Source organism: Haemaphysalis longicornis, unplaced genomic scaffold (assembly GCF_048455015.1).
Source record: "Haemaphysalis longicornis isolate Haplotype H1 unplaced genomic scaffold, Haemaphysalis longicornis Haplotype H1 scaffold_10, whole genome shotgun sequence".
Lineage (NCBI taxonomy): Eukaryota > Metazoa > Arthropoda > Arachnida > Ixodida > Ixodidae > Haemaphysalis > Haemaphysalis longicornis.
In genome coordinates, this window is record NW_027526204.1 from 14,220,996 (window position 1) to 14,246,462 (window position 25,467).

The window sequence follows — 25,467 nt, forward strand, 5'->3', positions numbered from 1 at the left end:
ATGCTGACAGCATGCTGAAGTCATGTCAGCACCTAGTCGCTGATAGTGTTCAGCACCAAGTTGCACGCTTGATCAAAGATGCCGGCTTCCCTCGAAAGTAATAGCATCAGTGGTTGAAAGCCTATTGCGTGACGTCTAGTCAGGGGCACGACGTCAAGGGCGAGATGAACCTCGCAAAGAAAAGAGACCTGTGGTCGTCCCCTACGTGCACAATTTCTCCCACCGTCTTAAAAAGGTTGCGGGGAAATGTGGTGCCGACGTTGTGTTCTCAGCCCTCGATAAACTAGCACGAATGTGCTCCGCGGTGAATGGCGAGAAAAAGGGCAATCGCTGTGCTAAGAGACATGCCATGGAGTTTGTTGGTTGCAAACAAGCTGTTGTATACGAAGTGCCTCTATCCTGCGGAAAATGCTATATCGGGCAGACTGGTAGGTGCATTAACGACAGGCTCCGGGAGCACCGTACAGCTGTTCAAGCGCTCGCTGCGGGGGGCCATTTAGCTGACCGTTGCCGCCGCTGCCGGTGCGTTCGACAATGTGTACCACTTTACGAGACGAAACAAATATTGCGCTGTTTTAAGGACCAAGCCAGCCGTGAATTGTGTGAAGCGTGGCGCATCATGAAAGGCGGTGATAAGTGTGTATACGCACAGCATCTATTAGTTTGACAAAAAAAAGAAATAGAGTATCTGAATGCGAACTTGCCACGTGTGTAACGGAATGCACCACTTGACCCTGTCATAATTTTTTTTGTACTTTGAGCATGTTCACGCATGCGCGCTCCTGTATATATATTTCGATACGTGTAGTAAAAATTCAGTTGATGTCCAGCGCTAGTCCTGTGTGGTCTCTACTTTTGTCCCGTCCTTACCGCGCTACTTAACCATGTTTCACAGTTCGAACCAACTAGCCCGCATTTACGCGTTGACAGGCATTGTATACCTTCTGATGGGGAAGGTGTGGGCTTCTCACATAATCAAACTATTACAGTCACGTGGCTTACTTACGTAACAGCCGATTTGTAATATCAAATAAACGCTGGCGCGCACATTAGGACGCCACATGGCTCACAATGCACAAAGACCAGCCAATACGGAGCTAACGTTTGTGAGTGAACAGAGTAAAAAAAGACAAAACAGCCCGCGCCGTCACTTACGGGTAATGCAAACTGGACGCCACACAGAGTGCCGCTTCATCTTTGAAAACTGTAAGGACGATGCCAAATGTATCCCGGAAGGCAGCCATCGTCATGTTGATGTCACTAGGCGCGGTCAGGGGCAGCTCTTCCTTCTCTCCCTGCAAGAATAGTGGAAGCGGTCGTCTTCTGCGAAGTTGGTCACCCTCTTCAACACAAATCCAGACACGAGTAGAACAAAGGGTGGGCGCCACATACGGAAGGCGGATACCAATGGTGGCATTGCGTATTTTCTCAGTTTCTGTGCGCATCTCATATTAGCTTCACTCTTCAATTATTCTTTGATTATAATGGTTGCATTTTAATGAGGCAAGGCCAACTGGGGTAAATAGCCCCAAACAGAAATGGTTAGCTACCACAGATTAAATGTGAATACTCAAATTGAACAGCAACAGAGGCAAAAACAAATAGACAATGGAGATGCCTGGTGTAGAGGGCCAGGTTGTGATTATGCATGATACGATATGACATTCAGAAATTTAACTTGTGAGAGATACTTGAAAACACCGTTGACAGCAAACATTGGTTCATCGCCTAAGAAGTGCGATGGGTGGAGTGGGACTTGTCTGTAGATTTCTGGAAAATGTTTGGGTCGTGTGGTGTGGAGTGCCTTGCATGTGATTAGTATGTTAACTACGGATAGGCCCTCTCCACACCTGCCGCACAGGGGTCTCGATGACCCAGTGAGCAAGTGTGAATGTGTTCATAGGTGTGGGCTCTCCGTAGCCTGGCTAAGGCTACTACCGTGTGTCTGTCTTGTTTGTCTGTTACGTATCTACCTAAGTGTGGCTTCATAGTCTAGAGTTTGTTCTCTGTGTGTCCCAAGTTTCCTGCCAAGGTTTCCGCAAAGCTGTACGTACCAGTGGCTTCAGGTCGAGGTAGGGAACACCCGGTACATTCACGCTACTGTGGAGAGCAGCCACAGCGGCACTTTGGTTAGCAATTTCATTCCCCAGAATGCCACTGTGACGTGGAACCCAGCAAACAATTTTTAGTTTTGAGTGATCAGCGAAGGTTGCACCTTTGATTAGATGCTGGAGGACAATGTTTTTCGTAGGTCTGAAGCAATGTGAGGCTGTTACCCCACTTAGAGAGTCTGTAAAGATAATGGAGTGTTCTGTTCTGGTTTGTGTAATGTGTTGTACTGCTAATAAGATACCATGTGCTTCTGCCGTAAAAATGCTGCAATTTCTGTGTAATGTCTTTGTCCTGGTAAAGTTGAAGCCATGTGCAGCACCTGCGACGGCCGAAGTAGACTTTGAAGCATCGGTGTAGAAGGCGGTGTGCGGGTATCTGTGTTGTAACTGTAGGAAGTGCCGCAGTATAAGTTCGCTGGGGGCATTTTGTTTGTCGATATGTTTAAAAGAAACATCACACGAAATTGCTGACCACTCCCAAGGCGAGACGAAGTCAGGAATAGAAGATATCATGCTCTCTCAAATAAAATCCCTAGTTTCTCAGCGAGGGCTCTCTCTTGGATAGAGAAAGGAGCGGGTATCGACGGCCGTGCTGCGAACAACGGATCGGATGAGATGTTGTTTATGATAAAGCTACATGGGTGATTTTTTACACAAGTCGCCTTAATAGCATTCAGCAAGAAGTGTAAGAAAGCTGGTTGTCAAGGCTCCATCTATCACACTCTGCCTGTAGGCTTTGAATGGGACTCGTCCGGAACGCACAAGATGCAAGACGGAGCCACAAGTGCAGCACTGGGTCAAACGTTTTCAGAGCAGTTTTACAGGCGGACCCATACACGACACTCCCATAATCCAACCGTGAACCAACAAGGCTGGTAAAAACACGAAGCAGGTTTGTTTGTCCGCTCCGTAGGAGCAATGATTGATTGATTGTTGGGTTTAGCGCGCCAACGCAACGCAGGCGATGAGGCGCGCCGTAGTGGAGGGCTACGGATTAATTTTGACCACCTGGGGATCTTTAACGTGCGCCGAAATCTCGTACACACGGGCGTTTTTGCTTTTCGCCTCCATCAGAAAAGCGGCCGCCGCGGCCGGGAATCGAACCCGCGACCTTGTGCTCAGCAGCGCAACGCCTTAGCCACTGAGCCACCGCGGCGGGTCTGTAGGAGCAATGCGAGAGGACCTTCAGGGTATTCATGGTTTTCAGCCATTTCTGTTTCAGGTGTTTTATATGGGGAAAGAGTGTCTGTCAGTTTTTCATCAAGTACAATACCTAAAAATTTGTGTTCCTTTTTGAGAGGGATTAAGACACCTTTAAGCTTAACATCAGTATCAGCACGGATTCCTCGCCTCCTTGGAAATACAACACAAGTACAATTTTCTGGGTTAAGCTTAAATTCATTCCTGTCTGCCCAGTCATCGAGTTTGTTCACACCAAGCTGGACTTGCCTCTCGCAAACGGACATATTACAGAATTTGAAGGAGATTTGAAGGCCGTCTACATAGAGTAAGAAATGGTTGGTGGCAACCCTTTCCCAAGAGAGTTCATTTTTATAATAGACAGCGTGCAGCTCAAAACACACCCTTAAGGCACACCGTTTTCCTGGACGTGAACTAGGGAATGTGTATTGCCCACTCTCACACGAAAAGGTTTTTCTGACATGTACCTCGCAAGCGTATTTAACATGTTGCCTGACAAACCAAAAGACTTAAGGTCGCTAAGAGTTCCATAGCGCCATGTAGTATCATACGCTTTTTCAATATCGAAAAATACTGTCATACAATACTGTTTATGAATAAATGCATCTTTGATGTAGGATTATAAGGCAACGAGTCGATCATTTGTAGATTGCACCGCCCTGAAGCCTGCGTGGCAGCTCTCAAGAAGTCCGTTGTACTCCAAAAAGTACCAAAGCCTATTGTTAATCATCTTCTCGAGGAGCTTGCACAGGCAGCTTGTCAGGGCGATGGGGCGATAACTAGCGGTAGAGGATGGGTCCTTCTTCTCCTTCAGAAAAGCAATCACTATAGCTTACCTCCAAGGCCTCAGAATGTGCCCCGAGAGCCATATCTTCTTGTAAAGGTGAAGGAGTGTTACAAGAGTGTCTATGTGTAGGTGTTGTATCATTGTATATGTTATGTTGTGTGGGCCCGGAGCTGACGGCTTACAGCCGCTCAGAGCAGCCCTCAGCTCATGAATCGAGAACTCAGAGTTATAAGAAGTGGCGGACCTGTTGTTATCATACAATGTCTTGTTATCGGCGGTGGTTTTATGTTTCAGTAAAGTGTTTGTGTAACGTGCGGAACTGGACACGTGTTGAAAGTGTTGAGCGAGTGTGTTAGCCTGGTCTTCGAGTGTGTCCCCTGTTGGGCTAACCAGGGCAGGCTGTGAATCGACCAGATTTAGGGGAAATCCCCAAGGTGGAGTAAGTTTCTGTGAAGGAAAGTTTGACATCCACCTAAATGCAGCCATACGGCTACAAAGGAAAGCTATACAGCTTCCTCAGAAACTTCGCAGTTGAAGAAAAATTCGTCCTGGTCCAGGAACGAACCTGGACCGAACCTGGAACGAACCTGGAACGAACCTGGTCCAGGTCCAGGAACGAACCTGTCCTTCACTTCGAGTTGTTGATCAATTCGTTTCCGCGCTGCTAACGACTAGCCTCCTGGTTAGCTCAGTTGGTAGAGCGACTGCTCCGGTTAAGCAGTGGTCCCGGGTTCGAATCCTGGACCAGGACGAATTTTTCTTCAACTGCGAAGTTTCTGAGGAAGCTGTATAGCTTTCCTTTGTAGCCGTATGGCTGCATTTAGGTGGATGTCAAACTTTCCTTCACAGAAACTTACTCCACCTTGGGGATTTCCCCTAAATCTGGTCGTTTCACTCCTGTCCTTCACTTCGAGTTGTTGATCAATTCGTTTTCGCGCTGCTAACGACTAGCCTCCTGGTTAGCTCAGTTGGTAGAGCGACTGCTCCGGTTAAGCAGTGGTCCCGGGCAGTGATTTCCCTACACCCCCCCTAGGGGGTGTGTAGACCCCCCCTAGTTTTTCTGGACACCCCCCCTTGAATCCCCAAATTTCACTCTTGTCAGTCCTTGTATGGACCTTTTTCAGTATCGATCTGCGCATGCGCGGGCTGCCCGGCTGCTATTCTTGGCAGTAGCCTCGGGCAAAATAAACAAAAGTGCGCCCCCCGAGCTTGATGTTAGCGTTGCACGTATTTATTTCCTTTTTTTCGACAGCTCGTGGCAAGTTCGTATGTGCACACAAAAAAGGCTTTCAAAGGAAAGGGGCAAAGTGGTTTGAGGCTGACCACGCTGCGAGCACATTGCTACCAGCCAGGGAGTAGCGAAAAGCGCTTCGGAAGCTAATCCTGGCGTTTTAATAAATCGGGAGCATACAATCGGTGCCTGATTTATACGTGCTGCATAATTCGTGTACTACGTAAACATTGTTTCAAGTACTCAAATTTCGTCACTGGCCCTGGTAACAAGTTCGAAAATGTCCTTATACGTTGAAAAATGGCGAGAAATTAAAAAAAAAAAACTGAATACGGACCTTTCATGGTAAAAAATGAATTTCTCTAAATTTGTTTTTTTTTCTTAGATTGAATAGACAGCACCGCCCCTCAGGTGTATATATATATATATATATATATATATATATATATATATATATATATATACAGAAAATGAAAAACGTACGTCACGGGGATGAGCGTTTGGTTAACAGACGTCTATTATTTAACTAGTGGGATAAAAAAACAGCTTTTCTAGTTTATGAACCCCCCCCCCCCCCCAGAGCCATTGAGACACCCCCCCTTGATTCGATGCCTGGGGAAACCCCTGGTCCCGGGTTCGAATCCTGGACCAGGACGAATTTTTCTTCAACTGCGAAGTTTCTGAGGAAGCTGTATAGCTTTCCTTTGTAGCCGTATGGCTGCATTTAGGTGGATGTCAAACTTTCCTTCACAGACAGGGCAGGCTGTGTGTCTGTTGCTCTTTAAGTTTACGTATTCGTGTCCAGAATTTGTTTTGTGTCAGTGTACGAGTTTAAGAATTTGACGAGTTTATGGATGGTCGTCAACTCTCCCTCTTTGCCTCACGGCGCACGCGCTTCCCCCGGGCCTTCGCTCGTTTGAAAGATATCACGTTATCTGAAGTAGGGTGAGGTGACTGTGAGAGGGAAAGAGGTTTCCAGCCTGCACCACATATGTATCGCAGGGTCTGAAGTAGGGTATCGACGAAGGATACCCCACGGTTTGTCCTGGGCCTCTCGTGCTTGCCTACAGTCCTGGTTCCACCAGGGCCTCCTTTGGTTGCGCAGGGCAACGGAGACCTGGGGAATGGACTTTTCAGTGGCGTCAAGAATGTGCGCCGTGACCAGTTGGGATGCCTCCTCTACGTGTAGGTGTGTTATGGATGTGTGGTGTAGTTTAGATGTTTCTGTGAACGTGTTCCAATTAGCTCTCGCTTCATTGAACTTTTCGTGGGAAGGGGAACTCTTTCGGCCTATATATGATAGTGCGGTAGGGAAGTGGTCACTACCGTACGGGTTGGTGTCCACCTCCTATTACAGGGATGCGAAGAGAACTGCTGAGCCAAAACCTAAGTCTAGGTGTGAGTAAGCCTTGTGTGCTATGTTATGGTATGTAGGCTGTTTCTTGTTAAATAGGCATGCTCCTGATGATGTTAAAGAACCTTTCAATGAGGCGACCCCGCGCATCTGTTTAAGATCACCAGAGAGAGTTGTGTGCATTCAGGTCACCTAATAGTATATAAGGTTCAGGTAGCTGATCTATCAGAGTTTCGAAATCAGAACTTGTTAGCTGATAATCAGGAGGGATGTGTATGGAGCATACTGTTACTAGCCTGTGAAAGATTATCGTTCGGATTGCAACAGATTCAAGGACAGTGCTCAGAGTGACTGGATGACATGCTAAGGGATTTTGTGCGATTATGGCCACACCACCAGCAGAAGTTGGGCACCCCTCTCTGTCCTTTCTGAAAACCGAATAATTGTTGAGGAAGTTGGTATGTTTTCTGTTTAAATGTGTTTCTTGTAAGCACATGACACTTGTTTGGTTGGCATGCAGCAACTCGTACACATCAAGATTTTTAAGGAGGCCTCTGCAGTTCCATTGGATGATATTTTGTCTTCCCATTGCAGCCATTTAAGAGCAAATGGAATTTTTGTATGAGTGTGTATTCATGTTTTATCTCTCGGGGCTTGTACTCTTGGAAGGGGCTTTTTGGGTCTGTCCTTTGGCTTGGACGTCGGAGGCCGTTCCTTGCGCTGCGATGCAGGCAGATACGGTCCGACGTCCATCTCATCTTCAGTTGTCCTGGGTGTGCCCGGCAGACTGGGCTCCCTGGACCTGGATGTAGCACTCTTTAGGGCGCTTTTCTCTTCAGCCACCACTGCCGAGGGCGTAGTGGGGGCCACGGGCAGGACAGGTGGTGGGGCGAGGTTTGGAGAGGGCGCGGTTCCCTTCGTGTCCATTCCCTCAGGGCTCTCGGGTTTGCTCGAGGCCTGTGAGGCAGGAACAGGAGTGACTACGCTCCCATCAGCATGAGTGGCCACCTCAACCACTGCCGGTCCAGCAAGTGGCGTGGTGACCACGGCGGCTGCCGCAGGCAGCCTCATGGGGTCGGGGGCGGGAGCAAGTCAGGTGAGCTGCATTGCGTCGCCGCCGAAACCAGGCGCCGCTCCGTTACCCGGCGAGCAGCGTCAGCGTAACTTCCGAGCTGAAGAGTGCAAACCTGTTCCGGGCCTCCAGAAATCTGATGTTTTCATTTACCTTCAATGTGATGATTTGTTTTTCTCGTTTGAACGTTTCGCAATATTGTGAATATGCTGCGTGAGGTCCATGGCTGTTGGGACAGGTGAAGTTGCGTCACAGTTGTCTGTAAGATGGTCAGGTTGACCACACTTTGCACATATTGGTCTCCCCCGGCAAGACTTCGTACCATGCACATACCGTTTGCATTTGTAGCAGCGGCGTGGGTTTGGCACATACGGGCGCGTGGGACATCGCAGGTAACCTGCCGTCACGGATTGTGGCAGTGGAGTTCTGTCAGAGGTCAAAATTGCGTGCTTTGCTTTGATCTCTTTGCCCTTTCGTCTTATTGTGACGCACCGGACTGCTGTGACCCCTTGGCCACGCAGTCCTGCAAGAATGTCAGTTTTGGTTTTGTTGACTAGATCGAGCTCGAAGATGACGCCTTGAGAAGAGTTTAGGGTTCTGTGAGGTGTGATTGTAATTTCTAGACCATCGATGTTAGTTAGCTGTAGGAGCTTATTGGCCTGCTTTTTGTGGTTGACTTCAATCAGCACATCTCCAGAAGTTTTTTCACCATGTAGTTCTTCCCAGCAACACTTTCAAGAAACTTTGCAACAAGAAGGACTGATGTTCAACTTACAGGGGTTCAGAAAAGGTTTGAAAGTTACTTCGGTGCGGGCCCTTTTAAGGGCCCGATCATTTGGTTTGGGGGGTTTAGAGAATACCATAAGCTATAGTATAAAAGCAGAGGACGGGGGTTCTTTCTTCTCAAACCTTACACTGGTAGCTTGAGAGGCCCCGGAGCTCCCTGCCTGGTAAACATAGAGGGAGCCCATCCGCCGGAGCTTGACCTGGGCTCCGACGGCCACCGCTCGAGGTTTCTACCCTTCACATTACAACACATCGCCATGGTTGGTTCCAGCTTATGTTTGGGGGCTCGGAGTCCGCGATGTCGCCAACACCGTCACCAAGATTACTCAAGGTGCCCCGTGCGGGGTTCAAATAATCTTTACGCCGATGATTGTGTTATATGCCACGAAATCTAGAACACTAATGACGTTAATTTACTTAAGAATGTTTCGTTTTTTTGCTTCTTCGTCCGTGTTAAATTTCGCTAGAAGTATTAGTCAGTCATTAGTCAGTAACCAACTCGCCCAACTATCCGCTTTAATTGTACTTCATAATGACTTTGATACCATCACGAGATGGTGCGAATATTGGCTCTTGACCCTCAACATTAATAAATGCCAAGTATTGCACGTGCCCAGGAAGAACTACCGTTATTTTAATTACTCTATTCAAAATACGCTATTACACTCAGTGAATACATATAGGTGGGTGTTTATATATCAAACAACCTTTCTGGGGAACAGCACACTAACAACGTAATTGCTTACGCAAACCGAACACTTGGCTACCTAAGAAGAAACTATCGCAATATACCTTCATGCTAAAACTACTCCTTTACAAAACCTGAATTAGACAATAATTAGATTACGGTGCCGCTATCTGGGACCGCAGAATTAATTTACTAACAACCGCAGTTGAAGTAATACAACATCGCTCGGCGAGTTTCATTTTAAGTAATTATCACCGTACTGCAAGCGTTTCCATAATGAAATCTGCCTTACTTTTACCAGATCTCGCGCTACGCCACCAACTCGTGCACTTATGTTTGCTTCATAAAATATAATATCATTCCGCTTCACGCGATACCTTCCTGTCAAGTCATTCCTATATTTTCCAACGCCTCGATCGTCACCACAAGATCACACCATTCGCATGCGACACCAACAGCTTTCATCACACATTTTTCCCTCATACTATAAGAGATTGGAACCACCTTCCCGAACCGCGAGTGTCCATACCTGATAATAAATTGCTTAAATCACCCCTATCCGCTCACTTCTGTGTAAACAGCTTCAACCATAGTCTACACCTTTGTGTACAGTCATGAAATGTGTTGACAACAACAGAGAACGAGGTGCGCGCTTATGCATAGAGCGGCAGCTTGATACGGCGTCCGAGGTAATCGGCGGGGTGGTGCGCATGCGCTGGAGCTGCCGAGTGCAGAAAGTCCGCATCGGGAGCACCGATTGTCAGCAGCAGATGCGGCGGTGTCTATCGTAGTCTGCCGCTCCGTGCAAAGGCTGGGTTTCACTTCTTTGTTATTGTTGGCACTTTTGATAACTGTACATTGACCATGCCATTTTGGCTGTTTATCGTTTTTCTGGCTATTACTGTGTTTTTGTTACTGTTTTGCCGTTATAATATGTCTCGATGCCTGAATACGCTATTCGTTGTGTTGCACGCCGGTGTATTTTTTATGGGTATTTTTATTGATGATGATGATGATTGCAGGGTTTAACGCGCCGACGCAACGCAGGCGATGAGGCGCGCCGTAGTGGAGGGCTACGGATTAATTTTGACCACCTGGGGATCTTTATCGTGCGCCGAAATCTCGTACACACGGGCGTTTTTGCATTTCGTCTCCATCGGAAAAGCGGCCGCCGCGGCCGGGAATCGAACCCGCGACCTCGTGCGTGCTCTGCAGCGCAACGCCTTAGCCACTGAGCCACCGCGGCGGGTTACAATATTAAATAAATAAATAAATAAATAAATAAATAAATAAATAAATAAATAAATAAATAAATAAATAAATAAATAAAAGATTAGCTGCCACCTCGCCTACGATATGACACCCTACGACGGCCCTGCAATGCCATAGCATGAGTACACCAAGGCAAGCAGAAGCAGAAATATGACGCCCAGGGTTAAGAAAAGGCGCTCAAGTTGGCATACTGAAGAGTTCTCGGCTAAATTGACTCGGCACGTTACAGCACAGCGCAAGCAATAAACTCAAAGACGATAGAAGAAGGGAGAACGAAGCGCTGACTCACAATTATTTTCTCTTAGCAACACACTGCATACACAAAACCATACAGAAAACAGAAAAAAACTAAAAACAAGAGATAGAAAAATGGCAGCATCTCCACACCGTGGATGATGGCGAGGGTGCGGAGTACGGGTACTGGAAATGATATCCAAGTTGCGCCCCCAGTGACATTCGACTTGCGCCCCGCCCATCATTCGATTTGAGCCATGAGTTTCACTTTGATTATTCCCTAAACAAAACTGCAACTCACGGCTCAAATCGAATTTCGCTTGATGGTGGTGTGCGCACGGATGGACGCGGACAGACATTGGGACGTCCTAAGGTACTCCGCACCGTTACAGAACCATTTTACCAGCGAAAAAACGGACAGGGACCTAGAAAGAAGTAGACAAGACAATCTCTAGAATTCAACTGGTGATTGTCCCGTCTAGCGATTGTCTCGTCTACTTCTTTCGAGGTCCCTATCCGGTTTTTCGCTGGTCAAATGGTTCTAAGTCAACTCCAACTAGCCCAACTTTCAGCCTTAACCGCACCGTTACAGGCCAGGGAGTAAGCCGTTTGACTCTCGGGTAGTAACTCACGGTCTGTAGCCCAATGGGTAAGTTGACTGACACTAACTCTGGTCTACCATACGCAGGCTTGAATCCTGCCGGTGCCTGTGTGATTTTTTTGCGATTGTAAATGCCATGCGCACGGGCGCGGACGGACATTGTGCGGTCCTAAGGTACTCCGCACCTAAAAGAAGCCACAAAACTACCAGTATTCGCATATTCCCCAGTCAGGTAGTCCAGTTCTCGTTTTGTGGGTGCAATGGAAGCCACACTTCCACAGTGCGCCGGTTATGCGCCAACGGAGGGAAGGGATGGCACGCGCAGCGGGGATTCATGCGATCGCCGACGCAATGCCCCTTGTGCTAATGGGAGATTTCAGCGTGGGAGTCTCACTGTCCAATGCGACCTGACGGGTGTCCTCCGCGTTCGAGTAGTTAGGGTTCATGCGTACACAGACGGAGAAATTACTACGGCACAAGAGGAAATCGGACAGCCCTTCGTTTGTCCGCTAAAGTCAACCTTTAAAACTCCCATGTTTCATTCAGCTAATTTCGGTAGAAGTGCTCTCGAACGCAAATTACGAACAAACGTATTTTGCTTCTTGCAATACATTGACTGCTTCCCCCTTCCCTGGCTATTTTTCTTAACAAAAAGGAAGGGCACAGAATTTTTTTTGAAAAAAATTTTTTGTTTCCCTGCGCACACATTGACTTCAGGTACCTAGACAGCAAATCCAGAAAGCCATTGGCATTGATGCCTGGCGCGTCTTGAACAGTATGGACACAAACCGGTCTTTGCATACATATGTAACGCTTTCCCATATAATGCTTTTCGCAGGGGATGAAATAGTAAAAGTCATTTATCTCTGCTGAGCAGGCACCGTAGGGCACGTGAAAGTGACTGTGCAAAACTTGGATCACCGAGAAAAAGTTTGTAATACGAAAGACAAGACACCAGGGATCTCAGGTGTTATTCCCCAATAAGACGGCTTTCTGGCCTTGTATGTCTTAACGGCGGAAAGAAGTTCAGTAATGAAATTTTCGCTCACTCTCCTCGAATACTCCCTGCAAAACATTCAATTTAAACTAAGCATGCCGTGACTTCCTGAAAACTGGTATAAATACGTCTGTTATACGTCCGGAAGTGTTTCTGAACATGTCTCTTGTCTCTTGTTTGTCGACGCAACAGCCACTGCTTCCCTTTTCCTCGATTGTCAACCCTGTCTGCGATTTGCGAGTTTATATCTGGGCATAACACTGTGATCGGTAATGCTGACTGTACGAACAAAATATTAGGCTGAGAAACTTTTCCATAAAACCCTGCTTGAAACGTGCAGTAAATGCAAGGTGCTGTTGAAAGTGGACATTCCCTGGCGGTGTTTCTCAGTTCCTGTATTCTTCACAAAGGATGGCTCACCTAGCAACGTGCACGTGCTAGCTGTCTGGCTATGTAAACTAATACGCACATTTGCGAGAAACTCTAGCATTCCCGCACATCCAGTACAGAGGGTAAATTCGCAGGCTTTTTTTGTGACGCAGTGTATCCACGCCTCGGGGACTGCCAGCGTGTGTGGTGAATCAACAGCAGAGGCCCACACGCCAGCCATTATTTGAGGTAATGTGAGGTATGTGAGGTGAGGTATATGTGAGGTATATGTGAGGTAGTCCTCAGAAAGCTGCAAAGGTCAATGTCTCGGGAATTGGGCTGGTGATGTCAACAGGTCTTTAGTGAAGATATTGCAGCTCACAGTAAAATCCCTATCGCGCAAAGTGGTCTGCTTCCAACACCCAAGCTACACTGGATCCCCCCGGCTGTTACGCTTACGCCTCCGCATCGTGCAACATCGACGTCTAGCCGTGTGGTGACTTCAACGTCCACCCGGACTGCGTTCCTTGCGGAAGCTACATTGCATCCGCCCGGGTGTTGTACTTACGCCTGGTTATCGTGCAACATCGGGATCTAGCCCTGTCGTGACCTCAACCTCCTCTTACTACCTTCTGTCCTTTCCGTAAGCTACATTGCACCACCTGTTGGACTTTCCGGGTCGGACTGGCCTATACAAAAATAGGTAGTGAATGAAGCCGCGTGCCTCTCATCACTGCTCTTCTATATTGTTTCTCTTTATGCCTGGTTGTCAAATTGACCACTTAGCTTTTTACTGCTTTGAGGCCCCGTGGTAGATGTCCGCAATAAAAATCAATAGAGGAAAGTGTGCGACCTCGAGAAACGGCCTAACCAGGCAAAAAGGTGCCGTACTTCGTCAGCCAAAACGTCCTACCCACCCTGGGCACATTACAGAAGCTAGACCTTTACTACCATTTTGTAGCCATTGCGGGGACACTCCAATAATTTCGGATACTTTGGTAATGCCCCCTGGTTTTTTTGTCAAACTGTCGCTGCTGAGAAACATCACCTCCCAATACGACCGAGCTGACTCAGGCTACCTCCTCCGCTCACCAGCTTCCCCTGGTAATCGACACCAGGAAAGAGCTGGATCTCGGCATTTCAGAAGTGAGCCTAGCCTAGGGCTGCCTGAATCATCACCATGACCTCTTAAAAAAACGTTTCATTTCCTCTTTAAAGGGACCCTGCAACACTTTCGATAAACGCTTTCACTCTTGGCTTCGCGTCTGGAAGCACAGCGAAAGCTAGTTATCGCCAGCACGCAGCGGCACTGCGTGATTTGCTCGTCGCAACAGATACGCCTTTCGTTTCTGCTTTGTTTTTCTGGCTTCTTTTTTAATGTTGTTACCGAAAAGCGCTCATTGCTGCAACTGAAGTAAAACCGGTCAGCAGCCGCTACATGGCCTTAGTGACGTAATTCGAGCCGTCGAAGAACGTCAAGAACCAGATAGAGAGAAAAATCTTTTGAGTGAGTTTGCAAATTATCTGATGGGCATAGAGCAGTAATATTTAAGAAAGAAGAAAACGTGGCGCAAACTACACGTGGACCAAGAAAACAAGGTAAGACATATACAGGCGCCAACTTCGAACTGTTTATTTAAAGGAAACCACACGAATTTATACATGACTTATCTAAACAGAAACAACAACAAAAAAATCAACCAAAGTATAATCATGCTACCAAGTGTAAAAGGTGGTGACAATGACTAAAATGAATAAGTGCAACACCGCTGAAAGAATGACAACAAATCTACTTCAGCCTCAAGAGCAATCAAGATGGTCCAATAGCGCGTGCGTGCATTCCAGGCGCAGACCAAACCGAAAAGAGGGAAGCACAACTGCGCGTGCTAAACTAAACGCTGTGGTTTAAAAATGACGTTTCTTTTTCACTTAACGCTAGTGACGGCATGCTGACACACTTGTCGCCGGCTCTTTTGATAAAAACCGCCTTGACCACCTCCCTTTCCGTTTTGTTTCTTGCTCTCCTCAGAAAGGTCATCTTATCCATGAGTGGCTCACGCCCACAGCGCTTGCAGTGGTCTGCGAGGTGCCCTCCCAAGTTGCTGCTGGCGGCGAACCGGTGTTCTCTGGCACGTTCGTTGAACAAACGTTCGTTGAACAAACCACGCGAAGTCAAATTTTCACTTGCGTTAACCTCATTGCTGCTCCTGATTGCCGGTCGAGACTACTATCCTACTGCATCAAGCGGAAGGTGGTGCCACTGGAAGTTTGGAAATCAAGAACCGTCATGGGGCCACGCCCGAAGAATTTGTACGGTGCTCAAGTCTGAGTTGTGGCACCAGGTCCGCCTTTACAATGACTGGTTGAGGGCCTTGGTCGAACGAGATAGTGGCTGTGGAAGCCTGCGAGAATTTCAACTGCTGGTGGCGCAGAGCACGGAGTTCTTTTGGCAGCGTACCCGCATCGAGCTTCCACCAGGAGGCCGGGTGGCTGCACGAACGTTATCTGTAACCTTTCTCTGGGGCGCTTCTGCCTCGAGTGATGTGCAACAGGTTTTGGGAAAGGGCCCAAATTTCAGCTACGAACCCGCCTCAAGAAGGACTCAACTTGTAGCCATGGTCCGAGGTGTAGCGAGCCGTACGTGCGAGCAGGACGGGGAACGAGCCACTGGAGACGTGGTCGACTGCCTTCTGCGAACTGTGTCAAGCCATTTAAAAAACCTCCGTTTGGAAAGGTTGTCAAATGCTTGGAAGATGAAGGGTTAACTATTGTTGTAGCCGACAAGGAAGGGGGTTTGTAAGAACGGCCCTAGGAATGTTTGATGCTAAGGCTAACGAGGCGATACAAAAGAACTTCAGACCCTCCCAAGATATACCAAAGAAGCAAAAGGCCATGGTCCTCCGGTCGCTAGAAAACCCGAAATTTAGAGAAACACCGAAAGGCTGCCACCAAGGCCAAGAAGAGCGACCTGGAAGTTTTCTTTGCGGGCAAGACGCACAAGCCAGAGTGCCCACTTATATCTGAGAGTGGATCCTGGCAAAACGAGGTCAGCACGTATCTTCAGCGCATTCTTACCAAGCTTACCCTGGAGGACCCTTTCTTGGTGCGTAGCTCGACCGAACTTGTGCAAGATCTTGCGGAAGACGAGTTGGTGTCTGTAAACAATGGTTTTTCAATTGATGTGCAAGATCTGCTTTATTCTGTACCCCCAACAGGGCTTGTTTAGAGCAGTGCGTGAAACAATAGAGGCGTCGGGTGAAGTTGAGTTCCAGAACAATGCTGGGATGATCATAGAGCAGTTTTTAGAGATTTTAGAAGTGTAAATCACGTTCATCATCGTGTGTTTCAATAATTCATTCTATGTCCAAAAAGATGTTATTTGCATTGGTTTATCTGTTGCCCCGGTTTTGTGTGGCATTTACCTAGCATACATTGACAAGCGCATTGATGCAAAAATCGCCAATTTTAATTTTAATTTTATGTGCTTAGAATTTTTAGATATGTGGACGACTACCTTGTGCTTTTAAATTTGACTGATTCTAACCTTGACGTTGCCGTGGCGGATGTGACTAATACCTTTTTATCTGAATGGGGTGCCTCAGGGGAATACGATACAATTTTTGGACCTCAAACTCACCTTCGCAAAGGACCACACGTGTTGGATGTACTACCCAAGAACGAAAAAAAGCCTTCTTCCATACGACAGCGCGCATTCCAAGCTAATACAGAGGGGAATAGCCACTACATGCCTTAATTCGGCCTTAACGAAATCCTGCGAGCACAATCTGATTGCAAGTTTTAGCAATCAGATCGGCCGCTTGGAAGCCGCCCAATTTCCTCCCACCGTTATCACAAGTGTGTCTGAAAGCATCCTCCAGAAGATGAAGCACGGTAAAAAAAAATTGGCTGCGCATCTACTCCTTTCGTTGCAAATGTCGACAAAACACGATAGTCTTTATCGACTTTTTCCAAGTAAATGCCTCCCCTCGCTTTCCCGTTCACCTGTCATAGTGTTCCTCTTGCGTCGCGCTTCCCCCAAGGTAAAGACGGCAAAGTTTTGCTTAAATCATTTCAAATTTACCGCGTTCCACTGCTCCAGGACGGGTGTCTCGATGCCAACGCTGTGGTACGGCGAAGACGCGCGTTAATTGAGGCGCCCTACATCAACGTTTATACAACCAGGTTTCCTTACTCCACGTGCGTTGCAAGCAGAACGTGGAACCTATCTAGTGGAACCTTTCCTAACTGTTGCCGGTTGATTTCTTAAAATGGCGCCAGACGTTATAGTGGCGCGGCCGACAGTGGGTGACTGCGGAGTGATTTTTTTTCTGCAGTTGATAAAGTATTTAATTTCACGAAAATCAAGCATTTATGATTTCATTTTTTATAATTTGTTGTCTTATAGTTGCGTAATGCCGTATTCTTCTTCAACAATGTTGACAAGTATGAACATTACACGGAACTTAGACGGATACATTTAGCTGTGACTATATAAGACTATTGCTCAGGCATTGTTTTACTTTGGGCGGGTGGCTGAATCGAGTCACAGACAGACAGACCAAAATTTCTGGATTTAAGTAGCCCAAGAAGGAATATATCGTCTTTAAAAGTGCAGGAAAAGAAGGGGAAAATGAAAACGCGTGTAATACCGTACATCCACAGGCTTTCGCGCAGCGTCAAGAAGGTCGCATCCAGGTATAACGTGCGCGTTGTGTGTTCCGCCCCCTGCAAACTGGCTAAAGTGTGCCCTATGATGGCCATTCAGATACCGGAGTCATGCTCAAACAAGTACGCAACGCGATACACCGAGTGTGTTAGCAACGTCATTTACAGTATCCTCTTGAAGTGCGAAAGGGTGCATATTGGTCAGACCGGACGTTGGTTCAACGAACGCGCGAGAGAGCACCAGTTGGCCGTCAGCAGCAACTTGGGAGGGCACCACGCAGACCAGTGCAAGCGCTGTGGGTGTGAGCCACTCCTGGATAAGACGACCTTTCTGAGGAGAGCAAGAAACAAAACGGAAAGGGAGGTGATCGAGGCGGTTTTTGTCAAAAGAGCCGTCGACAAGTCTGTCAGCACGCCGTCACTAGCGTGAAGGGAAAAAATGTCATTTCTAAATCACCGCGTGTAGTTTAGCACGCGCAGTTGTCCTTCCCTCTTTTCGGTTTGGTCTGCGCCTGGAATGCACGCACGCGCTATTGGACCATCTTGATTGCTCTTGAGGCTGTAGTAGATTTGTTGTCTTTCAGAAGTGTTGCACTTATTCATTTTAGCCATTGTCACCACATTTTACACTTGATAGCATGATTATACCTTGGTTGATTTTTTTTGTTGCTGCTGCTGTTTCTGTTTAGATAAGCCATGTATATATTCGTGTGGTTTCCTTTAAATAAACAGTTGGAAGTTGGCAGCTGTATATGTCTTACCTTGTTTTCTTTGTCCACGTCTAGTTTTGACCACGCTTTCTTCTTTCTTAAAGTATGCTCCAACTAGCTCAGCAACAGTTTTGTTAACAGTAATCTTTGGCTGAGGTTTTTTGCGACCCCCTAACCTAAGTACTGGGTGTGTCGGGTGACTACGTTCTGTAAGAATTTTAACATTTAAAAAAAAAGTTGAAAAAAGTATTGCAGGTCCCCTTTAACAGCGGAGCTATTGCACAAGCCGTACGTTCGCGTTGCAGGAAAAATTACAAAGAAAATGCGGAGCGCTCGTGCGCGCGTGCCTTGCGGCTACCAGCGAGCGTTTCCGGCCGCGCAGTGCCTTTAGCAAAACAAAAAAAAAAATGTTGTTGATCCCTCTTTCATAAGAACCGGTAAAACACGAAAGTGAAATGTGCCTTTAGAGGAGCAGTTGAATGCTTATTGCGCATCGATATGAACTTGCACATCGCTATTTATATTTTGTCAGTATGGCACTGTTATATGCATCAATGTCACACACTGGATTGCACGCGCCGGAGCATTGCGTGAATCCAACTGAAACCACAGGCGCTCGCAAGCTGTTCGTGCGAACGAAACCAAACGGGTTGTCAGCGGTCCGCTGCAGCGAAAGGAGCAGCGGGCCGTGCCACGAGCGCGACATTCGCAAGTCGGCGTCGATCTTACTCCGTGGTCTCACCTTACAGGATTCTCCGCAGGTTAGGCTGCGCGTCCCCCGTACATGTAGGTGGTGGTATGGAGGCGCCCCCCGAAAAAATTCATAGCGCAGTCGGAAGAGCGCTTCGTACCCCCTGTTGTGGCGAAAGAGTTCGCGGTTCTAATCCCGGCGCAGCCGCGTCCATGTAAGTTTTCCTGACGATGTCATTTCCCTGACGAACATGACGTCAGTCAGATCTTGTTGGACTCCAGCATAAAACACTGTCGTGTTCAAAAAATGGCAAAACCCACCAGAAGCGAGGAAATTCCGAGCGCTCGTGAGCGCGTGCCTAGCGGCGAACGCCGAGTCCCCGTAGCGCCCAGTGGCTTCAGCGGAAAGATAAAAACTGGAGCGCTGTCGTCAAGCGCTGCCGCGCATGTAATGCTTGGCGTAATGAACACCACGATATCGATGCATATGAAGATGACTACCACTAGCACAGTGCAAAGCAACGACGGGACATGTAAACAGACAATTTGAAACTCGTACAAATGCATGGTGATGTGTCCTTCAGTGCTCACGTATAAAGAAATCCTGCAGCTTCACTATGGCTAAAGCCTTGCGCGACACAGTGCAGGCTTCCCCAGTTGAGATTGCGGGAGTCTACAATGCTGAGAATGACTTTATATCCACCACTCACCGCGAAGAAGAGGACGGCCTCTTCGATGCATATGAAGAAGATTACTAGCACCGTCAGTATGCAAATAAACAATGAAACTGAAACTTCACTGTGTGTCCGGCGATGCTCACCTGTAACAGCTTCCCAAAGGAAGTCTTGCGCATGAGTGCAAGCATCCCAGGATTTCCCTTAAGATACTGGTGCAGTCGTTGCCAGCAAAATATGACAATTTTTGCTTCTGTTGTAATATTTCTGGTATACTCGTTGTTACTGTGCTTTCGGTAGCCATCACAACCCTCATAGAGTCTAGATAATTTCAAGTGGCATTACAAGCGTGCTCTGTATCGCCGCCTTCTTGCTGGCAAGATATAAGTTGTATCAGGGATGCAGGTCGCGTAGCATATTCGGGGAAGTAGAGCGAGAACTTTCCATCCAAAGGACCTAGACGGCGGTCCCAGCGGTGGTGTTGCGTCGCCGAGTCTGCAATGCTCGAGTGTCTTTGTGCGGGTTCAGGGCGCATACTCCCATACTGCGTCTTGTACGGCCTGGGTGTTCGTCGGCGACGGCAAAAGCCATAGTTTCAGGGTCTGATGGATGTGATGAAGGGGGAAAGCGTGGGTGTTGTCACTACTTTTGACAGCCTTCCCAACAAATTACAGGTAGCACGTGCCAACTTTACCGGTTTAGGTCAATGCCAAGTCCAAAAACGAACGGGAAGCTTCTAAAACCCGCGCGCGAATTCGGGTAATTTTAAAATAAGAAACGGATCCCGGCGGTCACCCACTTTTGTCCACCGACATTCGTTTCGCCAGCTGCCACACTTACAGTGTCAACTGCCGAGGTGGCTTGAAGTAGCCGTCGCTTGCTGGTCTTCCCGTCTGGACCCATGCTGCAAAAGAATTGAACGTTGCTGTTGCGGAGGTGGGTAGAATATACTACTACTATTGGCCTTGTCTCACTCTTCCCCTGGGTGGCGGGGCAATAGCGTTAACTATATGTATTTTGAGAGATAAAAGTATCAGGCTATTGTGATGTCGCGCGTCATGCGAGACGCTCCAGCCTCTGAGGTCGTGGTCCTGCATAGCACTGCTCATTTGCAACGACAGCCGTGCTACCTGGCACTAATCCCAATAAAAACTGCGACAGCACGTTGACAGCCGTTTAAAAATTTTTCATTCTTCTCTGACACTGGCTGTGCAAAAGGGCGCAGCTGCAGAGCTCTGGCCACAAAGCGGCCGCAAACCGTGAACAGGAAATCGTTGATAACTTGCGTAGTAACATTGATTTCGAAGAGCCCCGGGGCGGGGGATAAGTGAATGATCCTGCCATGCTTGCGCTGAAGCATCCTTGGACTGTGAATAGTGGGCTGGTACTGCGCCATGTCCGCCTTCGTTAGGATTCCCCCTGCAAGCAGGTCGGAAACATGGCGGTTAGGATTAGTATAAGTGTGCATGTTCGTGCAGTTAGTTTCTTGGATAAGCTGGACGTCACCATTTTTTCCGGTACGTTGGCGTGCCATTTATTCCCTCAAATATTTTCCCCGTCATGGCCTACATCCAGAAATATCAACCACCAAAAAAGCGGCCCCGCAATTGAACCGATCATATAGCTCTCGAGACATTTTCTTGGCTGTGCTTTTATGAACTGACGAATGACAATGACATTGTCACTAACAGACTGTATATTCTATCCATGGCATAACCCAGTGCACAGGTCCGCTGGCAATGCCGAACAGCAATCGTAGGGGGGGCTAGGCAGAGGTCTTCAGTATACTAGTCTTGTGATTGTTTAAACTCGAAAGTTCAAGTAGGATGAGACGTACGGACTCAAAAGTACGACGTCCAGGCTACATTATACGCTAATCAAGAGCTTCCATTGTGAGCCTAAGCAGAAAATACACTATTTCGGAAAGAAGGCGGGGTAAGGGCGAGGGAAGAAGAGGGAATGGCTCTACAACGATGTTTACATAGCGCGCATATGCAGAATGTTTTAGGCGAAAATTCTCCATCACTCCCCATTTGCCGCGCTTGGCACGCATCCGAGCAAGATGGAGAGTAATCGTTCAAGCTCTCCACACGCGCTTTTCTCCAGAATTCATGCTTCACTCTAAGCACAGAAGAGGTGACATGGAATAGTCTGTCCTGTATTCATAATTTTTGGTGCGGGCGTATTTCAGGGTTAGCTGTTTTAGTAAGCATTCCGATATCCCCAGCTGTGACCTACATGTCACCTGAAGCGTTGGTATAGATCCAATGTGTACTCCCGGTAATGACCCATGAGACAGAGTTGTGGCCCCTAAACGCCTTGAAAAAAAAAAAGAACTTGGCTCGGCAGGATAGTTCACTGACACTACAACGTCATATTTACCCTTTTCCTCGCCCCAAAACCCGCCAGCAGCCTCGTACACCATGGGTCTGTCAAGAAATGGCAGAGCGCCGTTATTGACACACGCTGTTTGAAATATTTCAAATTGATGAAATACAAGCAGGCGCTCGCCTTGTCAAAAACACATAAAGACGTTTCGGGGCCCCTACTGGTCCATTGTTCACAATGAAAAGGGGTGTGAAAGGGCGCGACTATTTATAGGTTCGGAGGCGCAGAGTGCGCGTGTATATCTCGGGAAGATTACTCCGCGACCGGTCGTGGGAAGCGCCTTGGCACGACACCTTCTGGCCTAGAGGGTGTTGCCCAGAGCCTCACGCCGCGAGCTCCCTTCCCTTGTCCTCCTCGCCTGCCATGCGGCTACCGGGCCGCAAAACTTGGAGACGTCGGCGCCGGAGAGATGGCGCTGGTGGACACGGGGCAGCGGGCGGCGAGGTGGGGGAGCTGGCGCTGGTGAAGAAGAACCGCGCGCGGGGACTGGGGGTTGAGACACAGAGTGTTTCTGGTGCTGGTGTCGGTGTGTGTCCGGACGCGGACTGAGAATGAGCTCCATGTGAGTAAAGAGTTCTTTCACGCAACCGCAGTGTGCCTCATTCCTTGGCATGCCGTAGAGAGAAGGCCCACACGGTTAATCGTGTTTTTAGTTGTTTTGATTATCCACTGACTCTAAAAGTATTCGTGTCGACAGGGTGCGATTATGCGATTATGCTCTGATGCGATTATGCTAGCTGAATCCCAATCGATGACGTGGTCAGTAGCCAGGTGATGATCCGCCAAGGCATTTGAGCTTGCATTGCCTTTTTTGACATCGTTCTGGTGCTGTTGCATTTTTCTTTCAAAATTTCCAGTTTCACCTATGTAGGATGCGTCGCAATCCTTGCATAAAATTTTGTAGACAACTCCAGGTAATCTTGATTTTTCTAAAGCGTCCTTCACGCTTAAGCCTGTTCGTTGGCACGTGGGCAATTTTAACACCCTTGCAGGAGCTTCACTGATGCCTTGCGTGTAGGGGATGGCAGCGCGTTTATGCCTGTCTTCCTCAGGAACCCTTGCAGAGGAAGCAACTGAAGCCCGCATTTGTTGCGTCCTCAGAAGCTGTGAAGACAGAATATTTGAAATTATATCTAATTATTTATTTCTTAATAATTTTGTTATCCTGGTTTTCTCCGTATTCCCTGAGAAACGTAAACGCCATTCTGGAAATTATGTCGCACTATATTGAGAAACCGAGCAGAAAATTCAATAAACTTGTCAGTGAATTCACAAGTAACCTTAGCACAGCTGAGCATAACAAATGCAGAAGAGCCACCAAAAACGCCACTGACAATACAGGATATATATATTCTGAAACTGAGAAAAATATTATATCCGATTTTTTTACTTCTCCTCAATACACCAAAGTATTATAAAAGCTTCCTAAATGCCCTGGTGGTAAGCAGAACGAAGCGGATGTGCATTTGTTAACTTGCCGAACCAATTACATTGAACATTCTCATGCTCCCGGCCATTCAAACTGGAACGGACCTCATCATTTTGTTTGAATTATCACAAGTTCTCAGCGAAAGAGCTCGGGGCAACATCTTGTCAACTTGTCAGTCAACTTGTGTTGCAATGAAACATTCCCATATATTTATTAGATGCGACGCCTCTCTTGCTTTGAGGCATGTCCCTCCTGCGTCGGCGTCGGCGGCGTCCGCACGCTACCTGCGCATGCGCGACTCTCCTCCGCTCTTCTCTCCGACAGCTGTGCGCAACACTCTCACTCCGTCTCATTATCACAAACAACAGCTGCGTGCGCGCGCTTCACTCGCTTCGCTCCGCTCCTGTCGCGCAAGTGCGCGCATGCGCTACTCTCCTCCGCTGTCTCCTCTCCTTCAGGCGCTGTGAATATAAAGCGGGTAGCGCGCTGCGGCGGTTCAGTCAGCGCTCGCTCTCGCTCGACTTCGCGTCACAACACGGTTCACCCGATTAGAGAATCAACCCAACGGAAACACCAATTGAACCCCCCGATGCGTCGCATCACACCAGGGTTCCCTCGCGGGAAGATGGGCGTAATTTTACTACAGCATTCACACACAATACTAAAGTGCCATTCACACTTTGCAAAAAAGAAAACGAATGTATGATTGCTTTGTCTTCGCATGAGAGTTCAAAACAGTTTTCGATGCCAGCAGCGGCCGTCAGTTCATTACTTTTACAGTGGTATGCAGGTATTATTATTAGGCTTTATTTGTCGAGGTCACTGATATCACAATGCAAATGTGAAGCTAGAAGCAACATAAAGAACAGATATTTTCCGGCATGAAGAAGCCAGAAGTACGAATCAACGAAATTAACAAAATTGAGCTGTTTCAATTAGGTGGCTTCAAAATACACTGGAAACAGCAGGAAACCAAGATTTTAACATTTGTTTGAATCACACGAAAGTTTGAATTGTACGAGCTTGAATTATCGCGAGTGTACTGTATATTAGGGTGAAATTTTTAGCTTCACCCCAATAAATTGGAGCGTTATGCTCCAATTTATTGGAGCAGATATGCTCCAATAAATTATAGATAAAGCCTGTAAACATCCCCCACCCTGAACACAAGCAGGACTTAGCAGATGTGAATTATTGTTGTAACGTGCTGATAACAGAGTATACGTACGTTAAATTTCATTCGCTATTTAAATTTAACGTGAAAATGAAGATTGGGGTTGAAATGTGATATTTCTAGTTTTTTTCAAGGGTGACTCACCGCTCCCAAGGGTTTTCGGAACAAATATTAATTCCATCTATGATGGTTTGTACAGTGCTCACTGATCGACGTTAGATGTAGTTCGGCAGCAGTTATTGACGGCTTGAAATGTCATCATTCGAGTAAAAAAATGAAGAATACGCAGCGTCGGCCTTGCGTCAACCCGGGAAGGATGTAGGCCAACATAGGGCTATACAATGCGGCACGGCTGACATCACGTGCCACGCACAGTTCTCAAACCGAGTTACGTGTCGACGTGGTGAATACTGCCGCTTACAAAAGTAGAGATCCACAACAGGACGCTATCCGTTTACGCTATTCCTTGCTACACGTAAATACGGGGGTGAGACGTAATGGTGGGTGGCGACAGTCATTTCGACTCTCACTTTTCTTGTAAGCTAGGAGGAGTTTTGATTCTTTTGCTTAGAGAAAGTGATTGTAAAAAAAATTACGCCCACCTCCCCCCGCGGGAACCCTGCTGTGATGCGACGCTGAAGGGGGTTCCGTTGGGTGTTTCCGTTGGGTCGATTAGCCGAATTGCGTGAAACGCGTAGTGAACGTGAATTGCGTTTCAATCACATAGTTGGGTTCCATGCGAGGGGATGCGGGCGTAATTTTGAGCAAAATGAGAGACGTTGTTGTTGATGTTTAGACGGAGGCTTTATTAAAGGAACCGTCGCATCAAGCAATCGTCGGTACGGCGAAAGAGCAAGCGCAAGCGCGGGCGACCGTCGACTGAGAGACCGGCCGGAGCGCGGCATGCACCCAAAGGAGAGGAGACCGCGGAGAGAGAGAGAGTACTGCACATGCGCACAGTGCCGCCCACCGGTGGAATGAGAGTGCGCTGCACCACGCGCCAACACCACCTAGACTATAAAGCCGAAATTATCT

At 47.6% G+C, this 25,467-nt stretch overlaps 1 protein-coding gene across 1 annotated transcript in view; it reads right to left on the reverse strand.

The window, feature by feature from the left end:
- The window catches only part of LOC144159725 (uncharacterized), a 33,987-nt gene extending 13,643 nt beyond the window's left edge, over nt 1-20,344 (reverse strand). The window contains exons 1-2 of the mRNA XM_077691428.1: nt 20,282-20,344; nt 1,156-1,295 (exon numbers count right to left, since the gene is read on the reverse strand). Coding sequence (XP_077547554.1) covers nt 1,156-1,295; nt 20,282-20,344 — 203 coding nt within the window. The remainder of the gene's footprint in view (nt 1-1,155; nt 1,296-20,281) is intronic.
- Nucleotides 20,345-25,467: the final 5,123 nt, after the last annotated feature.